This window comes from Salvelinus sp. IW2-2015, linkage group LG4q.2 (assembly GCF_002910315.2).
Source record: "Salvelinus sp. IW2-2015 linkage group LG4q.2, ASM291031v2, whole genome shotgun sequence".
In the NCBI taxonomy this organism is placed as follows: domain Eukaryota; kingdom Metazoa; phylum Chordata; class Actinopteri; order Salmoniformes; family Salmonidae; genus Salvelinus; species Salvelinus sp. IW2-2015.
The window spans coordinates 29,333,921-29,345,291 of record NC_036843.1 but is presented as its reverse complement, the minus strand read 5'-3'; the positions used below and the strand labels follow the sequence as shown (position 1 = coordinate 29,345,291).

At 43.9% G+C, this 11,371-nt stretch overlaps 1 protein-coding gene and 1 pseudogene across 1 annotated transcript in view; one reads left to right on the top strand and one right to left on the bottom strand.

Moving 5' to 3' along the window:
* LOC111963097 (EMILIN-1-A) overlaps positions 1-6,092 on the bottom strand; it is a 115,558-nt gene extending 109,466 nt beyond the window's left edge. Inside the window, exons 1-6 of the mRNA XM_023986308.2 lie at positions 5,955-6,092; positions 5,076-5,248; positions 4,965-5,030; positions 4,658-4,769; positions 4,001-4,213; positions 3,617-3,892 (exon numbers count right to left, since the gene is read on the bottom strand). Coding sequence (XP_023842076.2) covers positions 3,617-3,892; positions 4,001-4,213; positions 4,658-4,769; positions 4,965-5,030; positions 5,076-5,248; positions 5,955-6,092 — 978 coding nt within the window. The remainder of the gene's footprint in view (positions 1-3,616; positions 3,893-4,000; positions 4,214-4,657; positions 4,770-4,964; positions 5,031-5,075; positions 5,249-5,954) is intronic.
* Positions 6,093-7,223: 1,131 nt separating this feature from the next.
* The window catches only part of LOC112067832 (Fc receptor-like protein 5), a 13,865-nt pseudogene continuing 9,717 nt past the window's right edge, over positions 7,224-11,371 (top strand).

Below are 11,371 nucleotides of genomic sequence, written 5' to 3'. Positions count from 1 at the left end.
TACGTTCCTGACCTGTTTTTATGTTATTTTGTATGTGTTTTAGTTGGTCAGGGCGTGAGTTGGGGTGGGCATTCTATGTTTGTGTTTCTATGTTTAGGTCACTTGTAATTAGCCTTATATGGTTCTCAATCAGAGACAGTGTTTTGACGTTTCCTCTCTGATTGAGAACCATATATAAGGTTGGCTGTTCACACGTTTGTTTGTGGGTGATTGTCTCCTGTGTCTGTGTTTTGCACCATACGGGACTGTTTCGTTCGTTCGTCATTTTGTGTAGTCATTTTCCTGTTTGTTAGTTCTGCGTGTTTCATGTAAGATCTTATGTTCAGGTTTGTCTACTCCGTTTGTTGTTTGTTGAGTTATATTCAAGTATAGTTCGTTTTCGTCTTCGTTTGTCTTGTTAAATAAATTCATTATGTCAACATACCTCGCTGCGTATTGGTCCACCGATCCTTCTCTCTCTCCTCGTCCGAGGAGGAGGAAGACGAAAGTCGTTACGTAGGCCCATTCATTGTGCTAATATATATGCTAATTATGTTCTGGCCCGCCGACTTTTACTCAGAAAAAAATGTCCCGAAGCCCAACCTAGTTGACGAACCCTGTTTTATAGTATGCCATGTCCTTTACTGGCCAACTGCTGTTATGTTTATGATATACTATGGTGTTGTGCACTAGACTTTGACCAGATATTATTGCATCCAGAGATCACTGTACCTAGAACATAGATACAGAGACACGTGTCATCAGGAAGGTGCTCTCTCAGCACAACGGAAAATATCTCAATGACTTGACATGTTCTGGTTTGAATTCAGGCTACAAGGTGAGAATCCTGCCAGGGATTATTGTAAAATGTGTAGAGAAATTAAATGTATGGTGTTATTTTAGTATAGGAATGACAGTAAAACACTCAGATCTAACAGTCCATTTCACCTGGGACAGCTACGTGACAGTTCAATCATACTAAATGGCGCTAACTGGGCGTAGACAAGTCACATTAAAAAACATGTTGTTTCCTATATTCGTATATTGTGGATATTTTACAATTTGTATATGTTTTATGATAAATTGTAAATCGTCTTTCAGAATATCAGAACATTTGTTGTTTTCTAAATTACAATGAGCTCCTGCTTTCTGTGTAGTTTGGTATGAAACCATTGAACATACTTTTCTTAACATTGTTATTATGAACTGAATTCAGTAACAGCATAATATATATCAGACCTGTTGAACAAAGCAACACACTAGAATGAGAGAAATTATTAAAAGAGAAAGTGAGACATTATTATTATGAATATTATATATAGTTGTATTATTCATTTTTTTATTAATATTATATTATTATTATTATTGTTATAGTTCCACTAGATGGAGAAAAGGTGAAGAATATAAATCACAACTACATGTTCATGTGATGCAATAAATCACCTGACTGTTTCTATATGTCTGTTAGTAAATGTTTTATTTCTAAGAGATAATTAATAGAACAATTGACCTTCAAGAATTAGTTGTCACTGTGTTAACCACAACCAACATGTTGGGTCTCTGGTTAGACGTCAGTGCTGTAAGATGAGCTCTCTTGGGAGAGAGAGGAGGGGGCCCTGCCTCTAAAATGAGTCTCTCTGGGGAACATGACACCAAAACTAGAGGTGAGCCGACAATTTGTTTAAGAATTATTAAGAGTTTGTTATAAATGTTATATCCACCATTTTTTCCATATTTGTTATTTTTATCAGAAATTATTTCTTATGGGTACATTCATTGTTGTTCTAAGATTTTAATTACATTTTTGTTTTTCAAAACGCTATATAGCTGGAATGAAATGTTTGCATCCTGTATATTTGACTGTGATATGTGGCTGTCTCACCAGCAAACACACACACACACACACACACACACACACACACATAGAATGTTAACATGACACAATCATTTAGCCTACTCTTAATTATTGCCTAATATGGCATCATAACCTTGTTGTTTTAACCAATTCTGATCGTTGTTACAAGAGGAATTTTGACAATATATCCGTTATATCAACACACTCTTCACTCCTGTTTAAACCAAAAAGAGTTCCATCTTACTTAATATACAGAATAACTAAAGTTCTATATAGAACCCTTTATAGTGCTTTTTGGTCAGAACTCTAGAGATTCTTCTTCACTGAATTGATCTTCATTATATCCAAACACACTGGTGTTCAGGGAGGCATCTCTTTGTTTGAACGATGGAATACGTCAACTCTGGTTGACTTTTTTTACAATACAATACAGACATTACAATACAACTTTTACCATTAGTTACAGCAAACAAAAAATGTCTCTTCTGCTCCGTTCTTATCCCCCCCCCACCCACCAGATCTCAAAATAATTTTGTTTTACATAATAATAATACAAAATGAACTTACTAATGTAACCCACTCTAAATACTGTGTTTAGTTGATTGTGTTGCACTGCTCATGTCCACGTTCTGGAACTCCGCGTCCCCGTACAGATCTGTCCGTGTCCATGTACAGATCTGTCCGTGTCCATGTACAGATCTGTCCGCGTCCACGTACAGAACTGTCCGCGTCCACGTTCGGTGTGACGCCAAGGATATTGTCTGGTTACACGCAGAGTGGACTGAGGTGATATTGCGGAATAACGATGGAGATCACTACAGTGTTGAGACACCAAAGTGTATTGTTTAATTTGCGTTTTGCTTAATGGTCAGGGACAGTATGAGTGTAGCCAGATCCTTTTCCCTCTCTATCCTTGTTTCATTTTGTGGTTCAACGGATTCGTCATCATCCTCGAGACGAGGGACAGACGAACGACCTGATAGCTCGCCAAGCTAGTCGGTACAGCTAGGTAAGCTAGCTAGCTACTATACCAGCAGCATCCTAGTTATCCTAGCTAGTCAGTACAGCTCGGTATGCTAGCTAGCTACTATACCAGCAGCATCCTAGTTATCCTAGCTAGTCGGTACAGCTCGGTAAGCTAGCTAGCTACTATACCAGCAGCATCCTAGTTATCCTAGCTAGTCAGTACAGCTAGGGAAGCTAGCTAGCTACTCTACCAGCAGCATCCTAGTTACCATAGCTACCACTACATCATCACCGACTGCCTGCATTTCTTGTGGACCGATGGAGCTCCCCGGTTGTTTCTTCCACCTGTTAAATCCCGTGGAGGGCTTCTCCCTCTCTCGTTGACGGATGCTGTAATGCGATGCGTGCTGGTGGCAGGGAAGTCAGGCGCAGGAGAATGAACTTTGTAAAAACCTGTTTAATAGACATCAAAACCTCAGAAAACCAAAGTATACAAAACAACAAATAGAGGGTGCAAAACCCGTCGCACAACAGAATAACAATAAACACCTACATACAACAAACCATCTTCGACAAGGACATGAGGGGAAACAGAGGGTTAAATACACAACATGTGATTGATGGGATTGGAACCAGGTGTGTAGGAAGACAAGACAAAGCCAATGGAAAATGAAAAATGGATCAATGATGGCTAGAAGGTCGGTGACGTTGACCGCCGAACACCGCCCGAACAAGGAGAGGGACCGACTTCGGCGGAAGTCGTGACAGTACCCCCCCCCCCCCGACGCGCGGCTCCATCAGCGCATTGGCACTGACCTCAGGGACGTCCCGGGGGGGGCGAGGCGCAGGGCGATCCGGATGGAGACGGTGGAAATCTCGTAGCATAGAAGGATCCAACACGTCCTCCACCGGAACCCAGCATCTCTCCTCCGGACCATACCCCTCCCAGTCCACGAGGTACTGAAGGCCCCTCACCCGACGTCTCAAATCAAGTATGGAACGAACAGAGTACGCCGGGGCCCCCTTGATGTCCAGAGGGGGCGGAGGAACCTCCCGCACCTCAGACTCCAGAGTGGGCCAGCCACCACCRGCCTGAGTAGAGACACATGGAAMGAGGGGTTAATGTGGTAATCAGGGGGAAGCTGTAACCTGTAGCATACCTCGTTCACTCTCCTCAGGGCTTTAAATTATCCCACAAACCGCGGACCCAGCTTCGGGCAGGGCAGGTGGAGGGGCAGGTGGAGGGTCGAGAGCCAGATCCGGGGCCTCACTGCGGTGACGGCGGTGACGGCGGTGACGGTCTGCGCCCACTATCTGGCGCAGCACGGCACGCTGAAGGTGGACATGAGCGGCGTCCCATATTTCCTCCGCGTGCCGGAACCAGTCGTCCACCGCAGGAGCTTCGGTCTGACTCTGATGCCAAGGAGCCAGAAATGGCTGATACCCCAATACACACTGGAAGGGGGTGAGGTTAGTGGATGAGTGGCGGAGCGAGTTCTGGGCCATCTCTGCCCAAGGCACGAACGCTGCCCACTCCCCCGGCCAGTCCTGCCAATAGGACCTCAGAAACCTACCCACATCCTGGTTCACTCTCTCCACCTGCCCGTTAGTCTCGGGGTGAAAACCTGAGGTAAGGCTGACCGAGACCCCCAGACGTTCCATGAACGCCTTCCAGACCCTTGAAGTTAACTGGGGACCTCGATCAGACACTATATCCTCCGGCACCCTGTAGTGAGACGGCAGGACTTGGAGAACCGATCCACAACGCCTACGGATCGTAGGAAGATTAGTCAGGAAATCCACCGACAGCTTACCCGTTCCATGGCTGTTGTGGAACGGGTAAGGGTTGTAACTTACCTCTGGGCAGGTGTCTAGGAGCCTTGCACTGGGCGCACACCGAGCATAAATCCTCATGTCCTTAGCTAAAGTGGGCCACCAGTACTTCTCACTAAGACAGTGCACCGTCCGACTGATACCAGGATGACCAGAGGAGGGTGACGTATGGGCTCAATAGATTAGCCGGTCACGGACAGCAGACGGAACGTACAGACGCCCAGCCGGACATTGAAGGGGAGCGGGCTCTGTATGCAACGCCTGCTCAATGTCCGCGTCCAGCTCCCACACTACCGGTGTGGAGGAGGCCGGGAGTATGGGGGTGGGATACATGGGCCGCTCCTCTGTGTCATACAGCCGGGACAGTGCGTCTGCCTTAACGTTCTGGGAGCCTGGTCTGTATGAAAGAGTAAATACAAAACGGGTGAAAAACATGGCCCACCTTGCCTGGCGAGGGTTCACTCGCCGCCAGTACTCCAGTTTGTGGTGTTCAATCCAGATGAGAAAAGGGTGTTTAGCCCCCTCAAGCCAATGTCTCCACGCCTTCAAGGCCCTGACGACAGCCAACAGCTCCCGGTCCCCCACATCATAGTTTCGCTCCGCCGGGCTGAGCTTCTTCAAGAAGAAGGCACAAAGGCGGAGCTTCGGTGGCGTTCCCTGAGCGCTGAGAGAGCACCGCTCCTATCCCAGCCTCGGACACGTCCACCTCCACTATGAACGCCAAAGAGGGATCCGGATGGGCCAGCACGGGAGCCGAGGTAAACAGAGCCCTCAGGTGACCAAAAGCCYTGTCCGCCTCAGCTGACCACTGCAAGCGCACAGGGCCTCCCTTCAGCAGTGAAGTAATGGGAGCTGCCACCTGACCAAACCCCGGATTAACCTCTGGTAGTAGTTGGCAAACCCTAAGAACCGCTGCACCTCCTTTACCGTGGTGGGAGTCGGCCAATTACTTACGGCTGCAATGCTGTCACTCCATCTCCACCCCTGACGTGGAAATGCAATACCCTAGAAAGGAGACGGACTGTTGGAAGAACAGGCATTTCTCAGCCTTGACATACAGGTCATTCTCCAACAGGCGACCAAGCACTCTGCGCCCCAGGGACACATGCTCGGCGCATGTAGCAGAGTATATCAGAATATCATCAATATACACCACTACACCCTGCCCGTGCAGGTTCCTGAAAATCTCATCTACAAAGGCTTGGAAGACTGATGGTGMATTCATCAACCTGTACGGCATGACGAGGTACTCATAATGCCTAGAGGTGGTACTGAAGGTACTCATAGTGCCCTGAGGTGGTACTGAAGGTACTCATAGTGCCCTGAGGTGGTACTGAAGGTACTCATAGTGCCCAGAGGTGGTTCTGAAAGCCGTCTTCCACTCGTCTCCCTCTTGGATACGCAACAGGTTGTAAGCGCTCCTGAGATCTAGTTTGGTGAAGAAGCGCGACCCGTGCATTGACTCTATAAGCGGTAGCGGGTAACTATGCCTCACCGTGATCTGATTCAGACCCCGATAGGCAATACACGGGCGCAGACCCCCATCCTTCTTCTTCACAAAAAATAAACTCGAGGAGGCGGGTGAAGTGGAGGACCGAATGTACCACTACCGCAGGGATTCGGAGACATATGTTTCCATAGCCTCCGTCTCCGCCTGTGAGAGGGGATACATGTGACTCCTGGGAAGTGCAGCATCTACCAGGAGGTTTATCGCACAATCGCCCCGTCGATGAGGTGGTAATTGAGTCTCCTTCTTTTAGAGAAGGCGAGAGCCAAATCGGCATATTCAGGGGGAATGCGCACGGTGGAGACCTGGTCTGGACTTTCCACCGTTGTAGCACCAACAGAAACCCCTAAACACCTACCTGAGCACTCTCGCGACCACGCCGTCTGTGGCCAAGAAACAGTGGGGTTATGACAAGCTAACCAGGGTAGGCCCAGCACCATGGGAAACGCAGGAGTCAATGAGGAAGAGACTAATTCTCTCCGTATGACCCCCCCTTGCGTCACCATACCCAAAGGCGCAGTGACCTCCCTAATCATCCCTGATCCTAATGGTCGACTATCTAAGGTGTGAACGGGGAAGGGCACATCCACGGGAACAATGGGGATCCCTAAACTATGAGCTAACGCTCTATCAATGAAATTCCCAGCCGCGCCTGAATCTACGAGCGCCTTATGCTCGGAATGCTGGGAAATCTCAGGAAAAGTGACAGACACAAACATATGTGCAACAGAGGGCTCTGGGTGAGAATGGTGCCGGCTCACCTGGGGTGACGCCAGAGCGCCCTACCTGCTGCCTCGATTCCCAGAGGAACCAACCCGGCACCAACCGGCAGTGTGACCTCTGCGGCCACAGATGGTGCACGAGCGGGAACCCCCTCCGGTCTCCCTGCGCACCGCCCCTCCCAGCTCCATAGGTATCGGAGAGGGGTGCGGGAGGATGGAACCACCAGACCCCGATCTGGACGTCCGCGGGTAGCCAGCAGGTTGTCCAGCCGGATGGACAGGTCCACCAGCTGGTCGAACGTGAGGGTGGTATCTCCTGCAGGCCAGCTCCCGATGGACGTCCTCGCAAACTGCAACGATAATGGTCGATCAGGGCCCTGTCGTTCCATCCCRCGCCGGCAGCCAGGGTACTAAACTCCAGGGCGAACTGGTTAGATGCTAGATGAACCAGATGCTGGCTACCTCTGTCCGATTCTCCTCTTTTCACTAGATAGACGGTAACTTTAGTATTTAACCCCTCTGTGTCCAAGGACCGAACTTTTGAATATTATTTTCGAGGCGCCTCAAGTAGGCTTGACAGATTACATTTTTAACAATGTTTTTTTTCTGATGAAAACTAGTTAATTGCATCTGCCATGGAGCCCAGTTTCATAATATTACATTATGTTATGAGGTAATCGCTAAAAAACAGACCTTATTTTAGGTCATTTTTCTCCCTGCCAGCTCCTATTAGTTGTATTGAGCACCGTGGCACCAACTCTCCTTCTGAACATTCTATTCCCAGCTCATTGTTCTGCATCACAATGGCAGCTTCTCTATTGTTATCAATGAGACCTGTCGGCAATAACCGTGAACTCTGACCTCGGTAACTTATTATTATCCTTGTAGGCTGACCTCAATTATTATTATTATTATCAKGTAACTGGGATCTGGCTACTTTTTGAGTGCTCTCCCTGTTCTCTTGGGTACATATTATTGCCCACAGTCCTAAACGTTAACCATTATCTCGTCATGGTTCACCATATTTGTTTTCAGAAAAAGGTCTACCACCTAAACAAAACGCATGTCCCTGTCCTCTTTTTCAAGATGTGGCTGATTTAAACAGACAGAATAAAACAAATTATTAAGAAATAACACTTTTTTTTGATGACTTGTTGTTTCTAAATGGCTGCTGGGTAATTTGGTAATTATCAAAAGTCAGAGTAATATGATATGCATCAAAATCTTCATTCGTAGGCATCGGATTGAGCAAATGCTGCACAGGTTCACAGAGTTGCAAACCAAATGGACAGGTATAGCTAATTGATTTGTAGATCTGACTCAGTTGCTACCTCAGATTATGAGCCTAGCAGGTGTCGCGAATGAGTTATGTAGTACCCACAGAAGGCCACAGGGAGAAGTAAGAGAGCTACAAACCCATACTATTTTTGTCTTAAAAACCCTAAACCTATCAATGACTCAAATGTATTTATAAAGCCCTTTTTACATCAGCATCTAACCCTACGTATTACCTATTTTAGCCTTAACCCTTACCCTAATTCTTTTAGAAACTGTCTTCGTAATTATATTATGTTAGTAAATACCATTATAGTACTAAATAGCGTTTTGATTATTTGGTTAATCAAAACCTGTCTAAGCATTTTGCTTTTTTGTTTTGTTATTTTATCATGTTTTTTATTGCAAGGCAGGGCACTTGATTAACAATCAAATGTAGTTTGAACTGGTGACGTAGTAACTCTATGAAAAAGTCTGCATTTGGCTTGGATAGGTGGGGAATGTTTTTGAGACTGATCTAAGGAATTAACAAGAAAAACCCACTTCATTTCTCAGCTGCCTCGCCAATGTCTGCACATGAATTAATAAATGTTTATTGCAAAATTTCCAATAGATGGCAGCATAAGACCACAAAGCATCAGTTATAGGCTACAAGCAGCAATATGATTGACATAAAATAGCATGCAACTACAGACTTTATGTCCAATGATTTTCAAAAATGGTCACTCATTACTTTAGTCAGCTATTTATCTAGTATTTGGGCTGTGTTGCTTTTGGGAGAGTAAAACAATAGTGACAATAGCAGGTATTGAACACCGGGTAAATAATCACTGGTCAGAACCTCAACCTCAGTATACACGCATTGTAAAAAAGAATCTTAATATCTGATAATGCGATTAAACAACCTCGGAATAGAAAAGACAAGAGTGCGTCTTCCAGCCCACCAATAAAATACATCATGCAACCCTCCCGGTTAGTAAATTTACCTCAACATGCCCCCGGAGAAGGCAAAGTGACGACACCAGCCTTTTAGCGGGGCTGAGTTGAATACTAGAGAGAGAAGCCAGAGCTGGTCGATGTGGGTTGATACTGGTTAATGAATTTGACAATGAATGTACCTGGAAAATATTTTTCGACCAGAGGTGACTGAATTAATGTTCAGACTTATTGATAATCGTTATAGTAATGAAGTATAATTTCAAAACATGAGCATAAAAACAGGTAATAATAAACATGAATCATCATTATATTACTTCACAGTAATCTGTTAAATGCTTTTTCAGTCCTTCCTCTTGCATTAGCAGTGTGGAAAGGGACAGAAAGAAGCACACAGGAGTTTTTCTGTGGGGGGGAGTGGTGGTGTATCCTGGGAGAAAACTAAACTAATCTTCTGAAATGTCATTTGTGGTCTTATGCTGCCATCTATTGGAATTATGTAGCAACTGCAGTAGTACTGAATAATGTGTAAATCCTTAATAAAGTAGTATTTACTCAGAATTGCAAAATAAAACATTTTCTAGTTTATTTTACAACTTACAACCATAAAATAACCATTTATGGCATAACAAACAATTAAACTGATATACACCAAAAACACCATACATTTAGTTAATTATATATTTTTATATATATATAGATATATATATATATATATATATATATATATATATATATATATATATATATATTTATTTAGATGGGTGACATTATCTGCCAAAGTAACACCCCTGTAGACAAAGAAGAGCTCTCCAGTAGGTACCAAAACATTTAAAGGACATTTTCTCAAAAGTGAGGTTACAAGATTATAATTTTTCAAATCAGAATTACTTTCCCATTGTTCCTCAACTGTAGTGTATGATATACCATTTCATATTTAGTTTTCTAACCCTGAGTCTGTACTTTTATCCAATGTAAAAAACACCATTTCAAGTTTTGCCACATAAGACAAAATTGAGCCGGTTGGTCACATTTGAGAGTGAGGCAGATATATAGCATTTTGCGGGAAAAAACATTATTATTTGTCCCTCTGAAATGAAACCATCAAGTGATAGATTTTAAACAAATGCATGTTTGTCATTGAACAATCTCTGATTGTTGATTAGATAGTGAAAAAACACACCAAGCTCTTTAACTTCTTATGGGCATGTGGGAGGCTAGCGTCCCACCTGGCCAACATCCTGTGAAATTGCAGAGCGCCAAATTCAAAATACAGAAATACTCATTAAAAATATTCATAAAAGATACACGTTATACATCGGCTTAAAGATTAACTTCCTTTTAATCCAGCCACTGTGTCAGATTTCAAAAAGGCTTTAAAACGAAAGCATATTATCTGAGGACAGCGCCCCGTTTACAAAAGCATACAAACATTTTACAACCAAGTAAAGGAATTACAAAAGTCAGAAACAGCGATAAAATGAATCACTTACCTTTGATGATCTTCATATGTTTGCAGTCACAAGAGTCCATGTTAAACAATAAATGTTTGTTTTGTTCGATAAAGTCCCTCCTTATGTCCAACAAAAAAAACAGTTTTGTTGGCGCGTTTTGTTCAGTAATCCACTGGCTCAAAAGCGGTCACGACATGCAGACGAATACATCCTAATAGTACTGGTCAATTTTTTCGAAACATATCAAACAATATTTATAATTCATCCTCAGGTTGCCTATTGTCTAAATAATTGATAATATTTCAACCGGACAATTAGCGTCTTCAATAGAAAGGAAAAACAACTAAGGGCGCAAAGGAGCTCTGCTTCATTCCACTGAAAGAAAGGTTTCATCCTCATTTTTCAGAACACAGAAAACATCTAAAGACTGTTGACATCTAGTGGAAATACATAGCAACTGCAACCTAGGTCCTAACCCAGCGGATACTGTATAGGCATTCAATTGAAAACTAGACACATGAAAAATATCCCACTTCCTGGATAGATTTTGCTTAGGTTTTTGCCTGCCATATCAGTTCTGTTATACTCACAGACATCATTTGAACAGTTCTGGAAACTGTAGAGTGTTTTCTATCCAATAATACCATGCATATGCAATTCCTAGCTTCTGGGCTTGAGTAACAGACATTGGGAACCTCACTCATCCAAAATTCAAAAAACGGCCCCCTACCCAAGAGAGGTTAAACAATAAAAGCACATTTATGAACGTTTCTGAAAATGGATATATAGCATTTTGGAATAAAACTCTTCTTATGTTTCCCCATCTGAGCTCAGAGTAGATGAG